We start from the raw sequence: 18,574 nt of genomic DNA, 5'->3' as shown, positions 1-18,574 counted from the left end.
CAGAAATTTGGCTTTGTCTTATTTAGTATTATTTTTTTTTTCAGTTCTGAGAAGTGATCCCATGACCTGTACTTGGAGGGCAACCCTCTACTATTAAATCCCTAAACTCCTGTTTAAAGAACTTCGTAGTATAGGAATATTTTTACCCATAAATTATGAACAAGTTTTAATCTTATAGACTGAAATGTTTAACTGTCATTGTTTCCAGGGAGCTCCTGGCTTCAGAGGACCTGCAGGGCCAAATGGCATCCCAGGAGAAAAGGTACACACCTCAGTTCCTGAATGTCATTACTACAAATAGAGGTTTCTTCTCTACATAATCCCACTAATGGAAAGATAAATATCTGGAGGAAATGTATCGGAACAACAAAACACAAAACATCTCCTCATGACCCTAGTCCCTGCCTCATTACTTCCTGTGCTCTGTGATGAGCGAAGTCACTTCCTCTGTCAGACAGGAGAATCCCTGACCCCAGTGTCACCACAAGAACCACAGAAAACCACCTGGATGTGCAGGGAAGGCACCACAGTAATTGCTCACCATTAATGGTGCTTCTCTTTAAACACACATTAAGGTATAGCTAAGTCCAATCAATAATGTTTGTTATAAACAAGGGATAGTCATCACAGCTGCCTCATTTTTCTCCAACATGACATCCAAATCTAAACCATATGATCTTAAAGGGCAGAACTCAGCAACACAAACTCTCCTCGAGAAGCCAAATGACTCCACTAGTCACAGATTCAGAGCGTCAGTGCCTAAGTCAATCAAAACTCTCTAAGGTTTGTTATCTCACAACTTAGGGTCCGGCTGGGGAACGTGGTGGCCCAGGTCCTGCGGGGCCCCGAGGAGTAGCTGGAGAACCTGGCCGAGATGGAGCCCCAGGAAGCCCAGGAATGAGGGTAAGGAAACGTATCCGTTTTAATCACACTGTAGTGTAGTAGGAAGAAAGACAATGCAAGTGTTGGCAAACCAAAAACAACTTCAAGCAGACAATACCTTTCCAAAGACTCAAAGGAAACCAACCAAATCCCTTTAAGTAAACATGGGTTAAAACAGATGAAGGAAGAAAGAAATTTAAATATTTAAGATGATTTTTTTTAACAGAAAGTAGGGAATGTGCTTACAAGGCTACATATAAACACGGAAATCTCAAAATTGTTAAAGCTGACTATATTGTACTTTTTCATGTGACTTTTTAAGTCATCTGACAGTTATATTTTTCATTTAGGGTGTTCCCGGAAGCCCAGGAGGACCAGGCAATGATGGGAAACCAGGGCCTCCCGTATGTATAATTATGACATCCCTTTGAATTAGTCCAGTAAAAATTGGAATGCATTCATTGGCTAGATTTGAATAAGTGTAGGTATATTATACTTTGATAATGTATTCCTCCAACTCTAATTAAGGTAGATATTTTTCTTCCTAGGGAAGTCAAGGAGAAAGTGGCCGCCCTGGTCCTCCTGGCCCATCTGGACCCCGGGGTCAGCCTGGTGTCATGGGTTTTCCTGGTCCTAAAGGAAATGATGTAAGTTCTAACACTACGTTCTCCAATAACTATTTGACGGATCCCCTTTGGCTTTCTATAAGAAAAATGTCAAGATACCCAAGACTTAGCCTTCTCTAAAAACATGGACGAATATGTGAAATTGAGCAGTGTGTTAGAGACAAATATGTAATTGGCTATGGTTGTGTGTATGTGTGTGGCTTAGCAGGTGTAGGAGGATCAAAAATGGGGTTTGGACTTTGATTACTGATTTTTTCTTTATTTATGAAAACATTTACCCTTTTCTTTAGGGTGCTCCTGGCAAGAATGGAGAACGAGGTGGCCCTGGAGGACCCGGCCTTCCCGTATGTAGCTTTCGGTCTTTTTTTACTTAATCAATTTAGTCATTTTCAGACTTTGAACTTTCTTGATATATGTATTAATTCTGCTTGCCTGACTGTCATTGTTGTAGGGTCCTGCTGGAAAGAACGGCGAAACTGGACCTCCGGGCCCCCCAGGCCCTACTGTAAGTACTTGTGTAACTGAAGAGAGAGATAGAGTGAAACAGAGCAGGGGCAAGCCTTCAGAGATTATGCAATCGCTACACTGTATTAGAATAGTTCTGCAGTTTCTAGACTTCCTTATTTTATTATTGAATCAAACGTTGGTATTCACTACATGTTGTACTTAATTTGTCTTGAGTATCTTCTATAGCCCAAGCTTTCCTGAGTCTTATTTTCTTCATAGTCTTATCTTTGACAGTAAGCAATAGGCCTGCTGGGATGTGAGCTGTAGACTAACTAGGAAATGACAATTTTACAATGGACTCTATCACTGTGTTTCTCAACCTAGGGCCCATCTGGTGACAAGGGCGATTCCGGACCCCCTGGTCCACAAGGATTACAAGTAAGAGCTTATTCTTTGAGTGTTATTGTCTGTTAAAATTCCATATTTCCCTTTCAGACCTATTTTTGTAGAATAAATAAACTTCAAAACTTTTGTTCCCCTGCTACATGTTCATCTGAAACTTAATTTTTAGACTTTTTTCCATTGTGGAAAAAAAAAGTACTAATAGTAATTCCTTCTACGGCTGTTCTAGAATGTACATATAAAGTTATTAAAAATGAACTGAACTTCTGCAATTCTGTATGCACACTTATAGCTCTCACAATAAAAAGTCTATGTAGCTAAATTCATCTACCCTTATTCCTCAGCACAACTGTATATACAGAAACAAAAATACAGATAGGAGCCCAGGTTTGTAAAGCATAACCACCCTCTTTCTGGCATTAGTTTAAATAGAACAAACATTCTATACCTTAAAAATATGGAAATTATGTCATGAACTACTTTGAAAACTAGGCTTACATGTGAAGAGCTTTCTCAAAGCCATTTTTGAAGTGATCCTACGATGTTATTCTGTTGATTTGCAGGGGATACCTGGTACCAGTGGTCCCCCAGGAGAAAATGGAAAGCCAGGTGAACCAGTAAGTCACCTCTTCTTTTTGTAAAGTTGGCGACTCCAGAAAAATTCAAAAGCATTTATCTATCATTAACTTTATATGCCCAGGTAGTTGAGCGTTGTTGACTTAGATCATAGAATACTTGCTAGAATCTATGAAAGTCTCCATTAGATGTCTAGCAGAGCGCACACCAAGTACCTGTCAGTTTATTTCCTTTGAAGAGGTGTGTAGGGTTAACAATTCAAGCTCAGTCTTGGCTACAGAATGAGTTTGAGTTCATGAGACCCTGTCTCAGAAACCACAACTAAACAAAGATGAGTTGCTTATAATGTCACTCGCTCAGTTTAATTTTTTCTATAAAACAACAGAATTAAAGGGCATAGCTTCAAGATTTAAATAACTGTACAACATATAGGCACAGCAGATGTTGATGTTGCTTATACTTGTGCAATGCGTATTGACAAATGCTTACCATACATAATGCTGACCTCCTAGGGTCCAAAGGGTGAAGTTGGTGCACCTGGAGTTCCTGGAGGCAAGGTAATTTTACTTTAACACTAACTATGTTATAGAGCAACTGATTGGGGGAACACCTTTTTCTCCTTTTTAGTAATTTGAAGCAAACTGCAAACATTGCAATGTATTGAACTTGCTCCCTCTGAATGTTCTCTTTCTCTAACATTAATACATGCCACAGAGGAAATGCTGTTAATGCATGGGTTCCCTGCAGAGAATTGTCCTGCTGGAGGAAATGTAAACTTTACCTCTATGAATAGTAACAGTAATTACTTCCAAGACACTTTTCCCTTAATCAGAACAAATACACATTCCATTGTTTTACACTTTTTAGATTCCTGTTCCCAAGCAGCTAATCAAAATTTGATACTCAAACATTTCAAAACCATTAAGAAATAAAAGTTAAAAACCTAGTAGACGTAATCAAAGTCACCGTAATCCGCAGTGTTTCTCTTTTCTGACTTTAATGTGTTACTAATGTGGATGTCATCTTTTCACTGATAGGATACTAATGTGGATGTTATCTTTTCACTGATAGGGTGATTCCGGTGCCCCTGGAGAGCGTGGACCACCCGGAGTTGCAGGAAGCCCTGGTCTTAGAGGCGGAGCTGGACCCCCTGGCCCCGAGGGAGGAAAGGTAGCTGCCCTTCCTGGCATCCTGGACTTAGGCAGATGCACTTCAATTGCTTTCTTGTCATCTGGCATTGCATCTCTTTGTCACAGGGCCCTGCTGGTCCCCCTGGTCTTGCTGGTGCTACTGGTCCCCCTGGTCTACAAGGGATGCCTGGAGAGAGAGGAGGTCCTGGGAGTCCTGGTCCAAAGGGTGAAAAGGTACTGATTGTTTTAGCTTGATTCTACAATAAACTAGATTTTATAGATTAGAGGAAAGCCACTTTACTAGAAACTATTTTCAAAATGACTGTCATCATTTTATTTTAAGTGAAATTTGACATAGGGTCCAATAGCAACAATTAATCAAATACCAACTCTAATGTCAGTAACTCCTGAGGGTTTCTCTTCTTGGCCAGCGTTCACTGGGTGACGACACCGACTTTTGTTTGGCAGGGTGAACCCGGGGGTGCAGGTGCTGATGGGGCTCCAGGAAAGGATGGGCCAAGGGTGAGTATTCACATTTGGGAAAAATGGACTTTAATGTGTGGTATACCCTACTTCAGCTTTCAGTGTTCCCAAAACCACTCTAATGAAGTGAGACCATGTTAGCATGCCCTGAACATTGAAAAGACACTAATCACTGGACTGTTTAACTTCTTAGTTTTCTATCTATCACTCCATGATATTTCGTCAGTACCCTAAGGATGGAGAGAATCCTTAATAATATAAAAAACAAAAGCCAGGAATGACTCTCATAGCAAGTCAATAAAAACTAAGAAATAGTTTTAAAAGATATTTCAATAAGATCTTATATCTTCTCTAATAGAGGTTTTTAAAAAAGCATCAATTAATGAACACAGTGAATTAAATTACTTTCTCTGGTCACACTCACAGAATAGTGAGTTTACTGGACTCTCTCACGTTGTTACCAAGCAATGAAAGTATAAAGAGAGCCACGAGAGAACAAAAGCGGACCCACTTTAGTAGAGGAGTGTCTCTAGACACTGATTCTTACAAGAAATGATGTTGATTTCTTCCCAACTAAAACCCCTCTTTCTGCAGGGTCCTACTGGTCCTATTGGCCCCCCTGGCCCAGCTGGTCAGCCTGGAGATAAGGTAACAAGCACTATTGCAAATAAAGTCAACCTTTGTTTCAGTGAAGACCAGAGGAATGACAGCGTCATTTGGTCTTTTCTCAGGGTGAAGGTGGTGCCCCTGGACTTCCGGGTATAGCTGGACCTCGAGGTGGCCCTGTAAGTGGCAAAGACATTTTCAACACACTCTTAACCCCACACAGGTCATTGTCTTGTTTTAGTAGCTTTGCCCCGGCTACTCTTTTCCTCCTTTTTGACTCTATCCTTAAAATATATGAGATTCAAGAAAGTATTTAAAAAATTTAAAATCCATGTGAGATTATTTTAAGGTACCTCATTTCCTGAATAACTCTGGGGAAAGCACATAAATTGAAAAATACTATACATTTCTAAATGAGCATCTCTTAAACTTTGCCAGAAGCATCTTCCAAATCAAAAATCCTTTGCCTTTAAAAAGTCTTGACACTCAAAGCTCAGCACCTTTTTGTTTAACCAATGTCTTATCATTTTGCCATATTTTAAATACTTTACATTTGGGAGTTATATAATTACATGTATTACTATTATTATTATTATTATTATTAGCCATTGAAGGCATAGCCATTGCAAGTTATAATGCAGTCTAGAGACAGAAGAAATCAACAGTTCTAGTGTTCCTTTCTAATTTTGATAAGAAGTAAAAAAAAAAAAAGACTTTCAGGTGAAACTGTTTGCTGTATTAGCTGTTTTCCCACTACAACAAGATGAGATTATACAGAAGGCACTGCATGATCCCCATGGGGAAGGCCATCACCGTGACTAACAAGCTATTTTCCTTCAGGGCGAGAGAGGTGAACATGGACCTCCTGGACCTGCTGGCTTCCCGGGAGCTCCTGTAAGTATGGATATCTAAGCATGAACGTCCCAATGCCCATTTTATCATCTTGCTGAAAACTAACAGATACAAGTGATTTGGTCCCAGTCTTTCTTCAGTCACTTAACTCTTTAAAGTTACGTTATTAATTTTTAGGTTGGTGTTTAACTAATTCTATTGTTTAAGCTTTAGGCAACTTAAACCCCTATCCTCTTTTATGCTTGGGCAAGGAGGCAAGGCAGCATCACGATGCTCATTTTCAAATCCATAGCCTTTATCCCTATCATGTCTTCTTCTTCTTCTTCTTCTTCTTCTTCTTCTTCTTCTTCTTCTTCTTCTTCTTCTTCTTCTTCTTCTTCTCTTCCTCTCCTCCTTCTCCTCCTTCTCTTTCTCCTCCTTCTTTCCCTTTCTCTTCCTTTCTCACAATATTTTTAGTTTTGGTGTGTCTTCAAAGAGCTTCCTATTTCTATTTGATGGTAACATTTTCCCAACTTTAAAAGAAAAAAAAAGTTCTATGTTCTAAAGAAAAGGAATGTTAACCCAAGTGCATTGTGGAGGAAGTTAGCTCACAGGCTATTGCTGTTGCTGTGTGCAGGGACAAAATGGCGAACCAGGTGCTAAAGGAGAAAGAGGCGCCCCTGGAGAGAAAGGTGAAGGAGGCCCTCCTGGAGCCGCAGGACCCCCTGGAGGTTCTGGACCCGCTGTGAGTCTTATTGCTAAATAATCCCATAAAACATTTTGGTTTATTAATAATTTAACATTTCATATAAGATCTTGTGTTATGAGAGGAGAATATAATCATCTTTATAAGGATATACTCAATCTGAATTTTGGTTTCAGTAGTTTAGATATTATCAGATGTGAGCTATTTTAATCTCTTTAGGGCAACGTTGCGGGCCTCCTAAATGCTTAATGCTTTTGTCATATTTTCATGTTGGTGCTCAACTTAGTACGTCCTTCCTCCCTTTTGTATTTAGGGTCCTCCTGGTCCTCAGGGTGTCAAGGGTGAACGCGGCAGTCCTGGTGGTCCTGTGAGTACTGATCCCCTTAACTGTCACTCTCTGAGTTGTTACTGAAAAAAAAATGTAATGTGTCCCAAACTATGGAAAGACCTCCTAACGGCACTAGAGCGACAGAGAGACTGTGACAGTCAGTCACGGGCAGTTGGGTGTAAATCTGAAGCGGAGGTGGGACATCATAAATAACTTTAGGATGGAATTCAGGTCCTGGTCCATTCCTTTCCTTGACATTTGTGTGGGCAAAGATTTATGTTCTAGTTTGTCTCTGATGGCTGCATTTCTGCTTCACAGGGTGCTGCTGGCTTTCCTGGTGGGCGTGGTCTTCCTGGTCCCCCTGGCAACAATGTAAGCACTTTCTAGTCTTCTTCGAATGCATCTTACTGGTAGACTTCATATATCTAGGATGAGAAAGTGATATCTTGATATGTATCTGCCAAATCCCATATAAAATTGAAATTAAGTAAAAGGCAAGGACAAAAAAACAACAAAAAACAAAACAAAAACTCTTAATGTATATTTTAAATTTCATTTATTTGCAGGGTAACCCAGGCCCCCCAGGGCCAAGTGGAGCTCCTGGCAAGGATGGCCCTCCAGGACCTGCTGGGAACAGTGGTTCTCCTGGCAACCCTGGAATAGCGGGACCAAAAGGTGATGCTGGCCAACCTGGAGAGAAGGGACCACCTGGTGCTCAGGGACCTCCGGTGAGTGGCCCTGTTGTTCTTTTGATTGACCATATATTTTGATAACAAATTTAATAAGGGAAATATAACTGTGTAGAAACGAGCTGAGTCTTTCTTATCTATTGCAACAGGGATCCCCAGGCCCACTTGGACTTGCAGGACTTACTGGAGCAAGAGGTCTTGCTGGACCACCAGGCATGCCAGGTCCTAGGGGTAGCCCTGGGCCTCAAGGTATCAAGGTAAGTGTAGTTTTCTTGCGCTGGATTCTTGCTTCCCTTCATGGATGTAGAGATTTCTTCACTGTATCAGATATGAGATGGTTTCTCATCGCTACACAAATTATGAAAGATCTGAACTTCTCTATACATCTAGGTTTATAAAAAACAAAACTTTTATTTAATCATTCCAAAATGCATAGGGAAAGCATGTCATAAACAAGACTTGAATATATACACAGACAAGCCAATGTCACAGAAAAATCAATTTTGATATTTCAAACACCACTGTTAGGAAACTTGTGAACCTTCTCTAGTTTTTTCACTACAGCTGTGAAGGGAGAAGGTGCTGCAGCTCCGAAATATATCAAAGCTTAATTGATGTCAGCTGCCCATCCCTTCAAGCCATTTGCTCTCTTGGTTTTCTTTCATTGATATTACCATAACGTTAGAGGGCTTAGTATCTGAAGTGTGCACTCGGCAAATAAGCTTACACGATTCCACTTGTATCTGATTTCATAATATGATACTTTATGTACCCATTTCAAAATATGTCAGAAAATAACAACAGGAAGTTTAACAGTACTTAGCACGTCTTCCCAAGACTCTAATAAATCCTGATTCTCAAGGTCAGCAAGATGATGGTTTATCATTAATATTTCTATTTCTCTACTCATGAATTTCTCTTCCTCACAACCAAATGTTTTAAAAAGAGTTTTTGCCTTTCTGAACCACTGTGCGGTTAGGAAAACCCAAAAATCTTGCTCCCCCAATTTTTTCCCTATAAAGGGTATGGCTTTAAGAAAGTTGAACAGCAATATAAGTTGAATAAAACACATTTCCCCTTCCAAGATGAAGAAATCTGCCTACAACCCAATAGTTGGTGACTTAAAGTGAAAACGTCTTTTATTTCTTTTTACACAGGGTGAAAGTGGAAAACCGGGAGCCAGTGGCCATAACGGGGAACGTGGTCCTCCTGGACCCCAAGGTCTTCCTGGTCAACCTGGTACAGCTGGTGAACCTGGGAGAGATGTAAGTAGCAACTGAAAGAAGATATCCAACCAGTCAGCTAACATTCAAGTTGTTGGATACATTTTCTTTTTCAATGATGTGTATTTAATTGTGTTTGTTTATGTGTGTACAAATGGGCCCATAGGAACTATGATGCACATATGGAGGTCAGATAACAGCTTTTAAGGAGGTCAGTTGTCTCCTTCTGCCACATAGCTCCCCAGGAGTGAACTCTAGGCATCAGACTTAGTCACAAATGCCTCTAGCCATTGCAATCTCTCCAGTATGAAATTCAGGCATTAGTCAAAGAGCCCTTAATGTCTATGACGATCTAGACATAGGTCCATGTAACCTATATCAGAGAGCTCTCCTTCCCTCTCTGATAACCATCCTGCTATAAGTTAGAATATTATTAATGCCTGTGGTCAATAATATCTCTCAATAAATTCACCAATGAAGGAAATGCAGCTGCTTAACTAATTTAGGAAACAGGTTGATAAAGAAAATTACAGCATACAGTTTTGTATAAAAATGTTCTTTATTCATTGGTAATTATTAATTTTTCAATTAATATTCTATATTAACAAAATATTTAACAGGGTCTATGTATTTTGAGAGCTATATTTGATGCTGAAATATTAAGTAAACTTAACTTTGGATTTCCATCATAAATTTAGATCTCCATTCCTCAAAAATCATTTGCTAACTGTACTATAAATACCATTTTTTTTCATTATTGCTCTCCTCATATTATTTTGTGAAATTTTAGGAAAATAGATATCCTGCATATCTGCCAAAGAATTACAGTTCTTCACAGGGCTAAACTACATTGTAATATATGGAATTTCTTATTGCCAAAAACAATTTTCACTTCTTCTGAGAGACAGGGGCAGCAAGGGGATGGGGCATGAGCGGGAAGGAAAATTTGTTAAAGTAGTCTTTGTTCAAAACTACCATTGTGGTATCTAATACTTTGTATACTAAATAGAGATCATCTCTTAAAAGAATAAAAGGCTTGCATAGTATTTGGATAATTTCAAGTCATCTTTCTCCCCCTCCCCCCTTTTAACCAGGGAAACCCAGGATCAGATGGTCAACCAGGACGAGATGGATCCCCTGGTGGCAAGGTATAACAAACTATGTACAGTAGACATGCATAATTCAATTTGATGGCTGTCATAGTTACGTGAGATTCGTGGATTTGTTCCAGGGTGATCGTGGTGAAAATGGTTCTCCTGGTGCCCCAGGGGCTCCTGGTCATCCAGGGCCACCTGGTCCTGTCGGTCCAGCTGGGAAGAGTGGTGACCGAGGAGAAGCGGTGAGTTCCCATAAGCATCTTCTCTTTATGTGCCCTGGTCCGTCCAAAGAAGACCGGGGTCCGGATAGCAGGTTGCTTCTGTCCACTGGGATGTATCTGCGCTGATTCCAGTCGGGATCAGTGGGCATCCGTCTATCTGCTGCAGGCACGCAGTTAGAATCAACGGGGCTCTTTTCCTGCTGCTTCCGTTTAGATTCCTTTGTAAGGATGGAGGAAGGGAACAGATTTTAAAGGCTAGAGGAATATTAGCTTCCAATAACAGGATGTGTACTACTATCCCACCACAATGGAGCTAGTAAATGTTTTTTTAGGGAGAACTGTTTTCATTTTTGTAAAATTTCAGACTGGTTCACTGTATTTAATTTTTTTTAATTAAATTAAAATTTTAGTTAATTCTTGTACAATATATCGTGACCATGTTTACCCTCCCCCATTCTTTTCACATCCTCCTGTCCTCCCGACACACTCAACTTTTCAAAATGGGGTTGAGTGACTAAGTTCAGTCCCACAGGCTGTGCTCATTTGTTTGTTTATCTCCTAGGGCCCCGCTGGTCCTTCTGGTGCTCCGGGTCCCGCTGGAGCTCGGGGTGCTCCTGTAAGTATTAAGCGTTTGAGCCTTTGTGTTTGTAAACTCATTTTAGAGTGTTAAAAAAAATACTCTGTTGCTTTTTGAAAGGTCTAGGAAATAGATTGGATGACAGATACATAACTGTGGAGTAAATACAAACTTATAGTTGATGATACAGAAAATGATTCAGCTTCTGAACTAAAGGTTTCATGCGGCTAATTACGGCAGCATCAATTATGAGCATTGATTGCATCACCAATCCAAACTGTAAACTGAAACCGTCACTGTTATATTTTTAGGGGGATTTCTAGCTAATAGGATTCTACATAATATAATACATTTATTATTACAATCTATAGGAAGATGCTATGTAATAGATTATAAAAGGTTAATTATTATAAAGCTAATAGAATTCTGCAAATTATAATCAACTTAATATAAATTCAATTTTATTTCCTCAATATGTTTACATAATAATGACCTTAATTTGAAATGTATTTCTAAAGGGTCCCCAAGGTCCACGAGGTGACAAAGGTGAAACTGGTGAGCGTGGCTCCAATGGCATCAAAGGACACCGAGGATTCCCAGGCAATCCAGGTCCCCCAGGTTCCCCTGTGAGTGCATCCGCTTTTGCAAGCCCTCCTTTACTGCATGACTGATGAGGGACTCCGAGCAGAACACTTTCCACCTCTGAACAATAAGCTAGACGATATGAGACATGAACTCAAGAGCTTATTGCAAATAATGGATTAGCACGAAGAAATGCAAAGAAAGAGAGAAGTTTATTTCATCACGGTCATTGTGGTCTGGACTGATCTTAAACAGTCCATCCCATAAGCTGTGGGAGATCTTCTCAAGTCTCTGTTCTTCCTTGCTTTCCAGGGTGCTGCCGGTCACCAGGGTGCAGTTGGTAGTCCCGGACCTGCCGGTCCCAGAGTAAGTGTCGTAGAAGCCCGCCAGTAGGTGCCTATTTTGAAATGTTTGCACCGCAGGCATGTCTTCTAGCATTACAATATCGTGTTCATTTCTTCAGGGACCAGTTGGACCACATGGGCCTCCTGGAAAAGATGGTACAAGCGGACATCCGGGTCCCATTGGGCCGCCAGGACCTCGAGGCAACAGAGGTGAAAGAGGATCTGAGGTAGGGCACTACTCGTATATGCATGACTTAACTCGCTGTAGTCCATCATTTCAGAAACCCTTCATTGTTTTTAAACGGAAGTAGCCTGTTGAATACGGTGTAATCATTTACTTTAGAAAGTAAGGCTTAATTTTAACAGTCTTCATTACAGTAAGACTTTTTTGATGCCACAGCGACATGGAGAAAATGTATAGTTTGATGAGTGATATTTTGATATAACGACAGCTACGTAACTAACCAAACTACACCATGCCGACCTCACACCAAAGAACACATGGATGCAATTTGATTTTTGTAGAGATTCCATTCATTAAACAACCTTTTCCAATGTACAGTCTTGCTACTGCTAAAATCATGACTAGTGCCTTCATGTTCCACAGCTTTGGGGAAAATGTAGCAATAAACCATTGTTCTGACAAACATACACGTGAAAAATGAAAAATCAATATGTCACAAGCACAGAGATGCAATGGCAATGGAAATTTGAACCCAGAAGATAAAGGCCCTTTTTTATTTTCTCATGACAGTATTTGAATTGTACTTTGGGGGGCTGTTCGCTCCCATATTTGTTGGTAATGAATTACATTTGCTATAAGTTGACAATCATGAAACTACAAGAACACCTACATTTTTTTAAATTAAAGTAATTGTCCCAACATATGTGGATTGTTTACAGTTCACTTTCCTAGACACATGGCACAGTCCTTCAGTGGAAATCCAAGAAAAGTCTCACTGACACATTGTCTCATTGACACATAGGGCTCACCAGGCCACCCTGGGCAACCAGGGCCCCCTGGACCTCCTGGCGCACCTGGTCCTTGCTGTGGTGGAGGAGGTGTTGCCTCCCTTGGAGGCGGTGAAAAGTCTGCTGGATTTGCACCCTACTATGGCGATGAACCAATGGATTTCAAGATCAACACCGAGGAGATTATGTCTTCCCTCAAGTCTGTTAATGGACAAATAGAAAGTCTTATTAGTCCCGATGGTTCTCGTAAAAACCCAGCGCGGAACTGCAGAGACTTGAAATTTTGCCATCCTGAACTCAAGAGCGGTACGTCTGAGTCTTTATCACTCATGGCTGTAGACTGTATGAGAATTTGACCAAGAAAGTTTTTCTGGTGGAAAATATTTTAAACCCATATACTATCCAAACATTATTAATTAAGCTGAACACACTTGAGAAAACAGAAAAACGGCATTTGAAGGTGCATTTAAAGTATAACATAAGTAACTGCAAACTGTTTCAAATATAAGAAAATTTAAAGACAGTTTTACAAAAAATTTTACACATGCATTTCTAAATACAAAACAAAAATGATTCAAATGATCAAGTGGCACGCATCATTCTATTCCCATAGTTAGAGATGCATAGTTTTATCATTTTGATTATTATATTATATATTATAATTCATTTTGATGAGCTAATGACTAAGTGTCAATTTTACTTAAATAACTCCTGTCTTTTATCTACTGTGACATGTGTAATTTTATTTTTATTTTAAAAATATATTTACTATAATCAATACAAAAAATCATCTTTGAATTTCAAATTTTGAAATATCATTTCAAAATTATTTCAACTTTTAAATACATTGACAATGGCCCCTGCTTTTGCTCAGAGTAACCTTGGGACATTACTTAAAATATGAAGTATCAGGCAAGCTCAGCTATGATGCTGCAAATCTGTAGTTATCTTGGAAATAAATGGTGAGATTTAGACAATTACAACACACCAAGGTATGTGTGTGTGTGTGTGTGTGTGTGTGTGTGTGTGAACAGCAATGCTTTCTTTCTAATTCTAATATTGCTATGGCTCTTACTAACTTTCCACTTCAGACATACCAATCAGCTGTGCTATATATTACCGGCAAATGCATTAGCACTCAGTACTCGGAACCAGATGAACAAGCAGATCTTCTGGCCCAGGCTCCCCTTCTGAGTTCTGTAACGAATTCCCCTTCTCTCTCTTGGTGACTCTGCAGGCGAATATTGGGTCGATCCTAACCAGGGTTGCAAGATGGATGCTATCAAAGTGTTCTGTAACATGGAAACCGGAGAGACGTGCATAAACGCCAACCCAATGACTGTTCCACGGAAGAACTGGTGGACAGACTCTGCTGCTGAGAAGAAACATGTTTGGTTTGGAGAATCTATGGATGGTGGCTTTCAGGTGAGAACAGATAAACCTTTTAAATCAAGCTATGCCTAAATATATGTCACTTAATTATTTTTTTTTCCTTTTTACCTCTTCCTGGTTACTAAGTAGAATACCTCAAACACTTGTCTGATTAGAAAACTATCGCTCCTATAAAAAGCTGGATTGTATTAGGGAAGCTGAATCTAAACACCTTCTCTACTTGCTAAGGCATTCACTTCTGCATATAATAAAATAGCATATCGCGTATGTGAAGAATTTATAAAGCAATGTCCACGCTGATAGTGCTAGAAGCCCTTACCTGAGGCTGCAGTCATGACCTCTGATGCATCCTTTTGTCCTGTTACAGTTCAGCTATGGCAATCCTGACCTTCCTGAAGATGTCCTTGATGTACAACTGGCATACCTCAGGCTCCTCTCCAGCAGGGCCTCCCAGAACATTACATACCACTGCAAGAATAGTATTGCCTACATGGACCAGGCCACTGGCAATGTCAAGAAGTCTCTAAAGCTCATGGGATCAAATGAAGGGGAATTCAAGGCTGAAGGAAACAGCAAATTCACTTACACAGTCCTGGAGGACGGCTGTGCTGTAAGTAACAATGCCTCTAAAAGCAGAACGACCAAATATCATCAAAATTTGTTGCTTAATCATCCAAACTGTTCGCCAAGAAAAAGTAAAAATCAATTAGGGAGACAGAAGCTGCCTAGTGGCATGAACTATTTAGCATCTACTTATTTGTTCCAGAAATGTTAAATATTACCAAAGTGTAAAATATTACAAAAACAGAGCCTAACTTCTAGATGGAAAACAGGTGAAATGAAAATGAATGAAATTTAAACTTACAAACCAACTTTGATAACTGGAGTATTTACTGTATATTCTATATATTATTTATTATACAATATCCATCAGATATAACCACTTTTTTTAAATGTAAAGATAAAATATCTGACTTAAAATCCATTCTTTTTTCTTGTAATTTACTAAAAGGAGGAACTCACTTCTACTGCTAGCTACTCCCATTGTGAGTGGCTCACCCACTTCTTAATAAGCCAGCTTATACTATGAAAGGAACAATGAGAACCAGGCTTGAAAATGGGTTAGCCTATCTGTGACTATCTCCCTTCTGGGTTAACCCTTAAGTCTGACCAGGGTCTGACTAATAATTTTATTCATCAACCAAGAACATTAAAACTTCAAATACAGAAGTTCTCATATGTTCTAGAAGGTCCCATGGGCACTAACTACTCCATGAGAGCAGAAGACAGTTGTCCAACATAATCAGTTAAGCATGCCATCTATGTGCTATAATGCCATGGCTCTTTTCTTACACTTTTTTTTTCCTCTTTTGAATAGAAACACACCGGGGAATGGAGCAAAACTGTCTTTGAATATCGGACACGCAAGGCTCTGAGACTACCCATCATAGACATCGCTCCCTACGACATCGGTGGTCCCGATCAAGAATTTGGTGTGGACGTTGGCCCTGTTTGCTTTTTATAAACCAAACTCTATCTGAAACCCCAGCAAAACAAAAACCGCATCCATCTGTTCTTCTTGTTATAATCTTGTCAACCAGTGCAAGTGACCGACTAAATTCTCCAGTTATTTATTTCCAAATTTTTGGAAAAAAAAGTATAATTTGACAAAAAAAGGAATACAATATTTTTTTTGCCATTCCGTCCACCCAGTACAGTTCAAATGCTTTTGTTTTATTTTTTTACCAATTCCAACTTCAAAATGTCTCAATGGTGCTATAATAAATAAATGTCCACACTCTTATGATACCACTGCGTTACATTCTTTGGACTCTAGCCCACCTACAGAGCAATGTTCACACTCACCAGCAAAATCCCTTCATTTACCAAACAGGCAAAGATGAGATTATAAATGACCTCCCTATTTTAACTACCTCAACTGGTCAGACAGACAAATTCTGAGTCCTAGAAGACTACACAATTTATGTATAACTTGACAAAACTTAAGAATTTCATCCATTACATGTAGAATGTCGGTAAAATACAAAACGAGACTGCGGTGCAGGAACTTGAAGGAGTACTTCCGGCTCACAGCTGTCTTCTTCTTCACAGGGATCCATGCTTTCAAAGGTGCTTCTCTTCTGTCTTTGCTGGTGAACTTGCAAATATTTGGGAGGGCTTTAAAAACACGTTATGGTGCTACGGTATTTTCACTTTTAGAGTCTAGATCAAAATTAGTGACCTTCACCCAAGCCCTAAATGCACAGCATCCGTCCCTGTCGTTTGCCAGAAAGATCAATTGGCAATGCTGCAGGAGCCTTTAGCCCTTTATCCTGTCAAAAAAATAAAAAACAAAAAACAAGTTTGGGGTTGCTTTTGTCACAATAATGCAGAGAATCCTTTCAACCTTTTCTTTTGTAAGCTTGTATGTGGTTGTTGAATTTCCTCTCTTAGATTCACTCATAATAAAAGATCATAATGAAACATTTCTGGTTTTGTCGCTTCTCACAGATTTAACCATGGCACATTTACAGGCAAGAGCTTCAGTAATTTTCTAAAAAAAAAAAGAAAAAAAGAAGAAATCCGAATTGTGTAGTCCAGTAACACGATGATTTAAAAATACAAAATATTATATGTACAGAATAAAGATGAGTCTTAGTGAATTCTGTACATTTTAGTGCATATGTAAAAGAAGCTTTGATGTTATTTGAAACTTAGGAAGCTAGATATGAAGCAATCAGTCCCCAGATAGAATCCCAGTGTTTTCAAGTGAGGATAAGAAAATGCCAGCGAGGTGTCAGGAAGTGATCGGCTGCTGTATGATGCGAAAGCCAGGTTCCTTCACCTGCATCTGCGGTGTGAAGATGTTGAAGAGAAATAGGAAATCAATCACCAGGGGCTGTCAGGGGGTGTACTGTGGCCATTTTTTAATCAAAAGACATGAAATAATAAATAACAGGACTAAGTTCAAAGTATCTATTGCCAACTGCAATTAACAGTAATTTACACTTGACGTATTAATCCAAATAAACCACCACTTTCTATTTTTGAGACAGGTCTTGCTAAGTTGCCTTCCTTGCTAAGTCTCTTGAGCTCACTGTGTAGGTTAAGAGTTTTTGGAATGGGATGTTTCTGTCCCAGCTTCCTAGGAAGCTGGATTTTTAAGCCTGGCTATCATATTGAACTAATATTAGATTTATTTATTAGCCTTTTACTCATGTATTTAATATATTTTGCTCATTTCCATTATCCATTTGAAAATCTTTCTTTAATAATATAGAGAGTGGGTAAACATAAAGCCGAATGTTCAAATTGATTCTGTTGCCGTTTGTGGCAACTAAAACCGTAAGAACCATACACAAAGGGCCCAGTTGAATCATCAGCAAGGCGATGTGTAGAGCTGGGAGTCCAATCCAGTGTAGTGTTTGCCTAACAAATGGGCAGTAAGGAAATCCATTATTTTAGACAATCAATATACCATTATAAGGAATGTCTAATAAAATCCTTCTAATCAAATATTAACCTAGAAACAACCTGTGTGAACTGCCTCCTGTTCTATCATTTGAATACTCTCAGTTTGTTTATTTATGATGTTATAAATCATTCTGCACCTATTATTTACATATAAATTATATATGCATAATAATTTTAGAACTAAGGAAGGAATGAGTGCAAACTAAGATATTGAATTAAATAAGATTTATTAGAATTTTATTTTAAGAGAAACACATGAAATATAACGCTCTGCCTCCTGCATCTATAATTTTATAGACCGTGGGGCTTTAATACATTATGTGTTATTTATACTTATTAATCAGTTTAACACATACATTTTTAGCAGTTATTAAGCATCTAAATCTAAACTAAGCATCCTGCAAGGAATTTACAGTTGGATGTAACTTACTTGACCTTGGAAAACCCAAGGACATTTATTTACCTTCCCAGAGACCAGCCTTCCCAGCAACATGTATCATTGATTCGGGTGATCTGAATTTAATCAATCAGATACACACACCTGCATCTGGAAATACCAGTGTAAGTTTCCAATTACTTCTGAAACACATACTGTAGATTTGTGCTTTTACATTCTGGAAGTCAAAATTCAAAACTGTATTAAGCCAGCGGGAGGTGTCAATCAGGTGTATGTTCCTCCTGAGAGACTCAGGGCCACATTCCTATTTTCCTTTTGCAGGCTTAAGGACATGACTGGTGTTCCTTTGCCTGTTGGGTCCTTTCTTTTCCAAAGCCACAGAACTTGTTGAGTATTTCTCATATCCCAAGGTGGCCTCTTCTGTTCTTTCATGGAAAAGCACCATCCTGGTTGTCTAGGCCTAACTGAGAGATCCAGGTTATCTCAAAACATGGTGATATTTCTGCTTGTCTTTATTTTATTTATTTATTTATTAAAGATTTCTGTCTCTTCCCCACCGCCGCCCTCCCCTTTCCCCCCCCCCCCCCCC

At 39.2% G+C, this 18,574-nt stretch overlaps 1 protein-coding gene across 1 annotated transcript in view; it reads left to right on the top strand.

The window, feature by feature from the left end:
• Positions 1-15,923, top strand: part of Col3a1 (collagen type III alpha 1 chain) — a 35,862-nt gene extending 19,939 nt beyond the window's left edge. Inside the window, exons 21-51 of the mRNA XM_050159248.1 lie at positions 209-262; positions 805-903; positions 1,233-1,286; positions 1,431-1,529; positions 1,799-1,852; positions 1,960-2,013; positions 2,340-2,393; positions 2,921-2,974; positions 3,446-3,490; positions 4,005-4,103; positions 4,190-4,297; positions 4,532-4,585; positions 5,141-5,194; positions 5,278-5,331; positions 5,993-6,046; positions 6,621-6,728; positions 7,003-7,056; positions 7,336-7,389; positions 7,584-7,745; positions 7,856-7,963; positions 8,864-8,971; positions 10,024-10,077; positions 10,161-10,268; positions 10,810-10,863; positions 11,343-11,450; positions 11,719-11,772; positions 11,870-11,977; positions 12,737-13,028; positions 13,960-14,147; positions 14,482-14,724; positions 15,493-15,923. Coding sequence (XP_050015205.1) covers positions 209-262; positions 805-903; positions 1,233-1,286; positions 1,431-1,529; positions 1,799-1,852; positions 1,960-2,013; positions 2,340-2,393; positions 2,921-2,974; positions 3,446-3,490; positions 4,005-4,103; positions 4,190-4,297; positions 4,532-4,585; positions 5,141-5,194; positions 5,278-5,331; positions 5,993-6,046; positions 6,621-6,728; positions 7,003-7,056; positions 7,336-7,389; positions 7,584-7,745; positions 7,856-7,963; positions 8,864-8,971; positions 10,024-10,077; positions 10,161-10,268; positions 10,810-10,863; positions 11,343-11,450; positions 11,719-11,772; positions 11,870-11,977; positions 12,737-13,028; positions 13,960-14,147; positions 14,482-14,724; positions 15,493-15,639 — 2,940 coding nt within the window. The 3' untranslated portion in view covers positions 15,640-15,923. The remainder of the gene's footprint in view (positions 1-208; positions 263-804; positions 904-1,232; positions 1,287-1,430; positions 1,530-1,798; positions 1,853-1,959; positions 2,014-2,339; positions 2,394-2,920; positions 2,975-3,445; positions 3,491-4,004; positions 4,104-4,189; positions 4,298-4,531; positions 4,586-5,140; positions 5,195-5,277; positions 5,332-5,992; positions 6,047-6,620; positions 6,729-7,002; positions 7,057-7,335; positions 7,390-7,583; positions 7,746-7,855; positions 7,964-8,863; positions 8,972-10,023; positions 10,078-10,160; positions 10,269-10,809; positions 10,864-11,342; positions 11,451-11,718; positions 11,773-11,869; positions 11,978-12,736; positions 13,029-13,959; positions 14,148-14,481; positions 14,725-15,492) is intronic.
• The last annotated feature ends 2,651 nt before the right edge of the window (positions 15,924-18,574 follow it).

This window comes from Alexandromys fortis, unplaced genomic scaffold, assembly GCF_014885135.2.
Source record: "Alexandromys fortis isolate MF-2015 unplaced genomic scaffold, M_Fortis_MF-2015_v1.1 scaffold_65, whole genome shotgun sequence".
Taxonomy (NCBI): Eukaryota; Metazoa; Chordata; class Mammalia; order Rodentia; family Cricetidae; genus Alexandromys; species Alexandromys fortis.
Note: the sequence above shows the minus strand (reverse complement) of the source record. Positions and strands in the feature narration are given on the sequence as shown.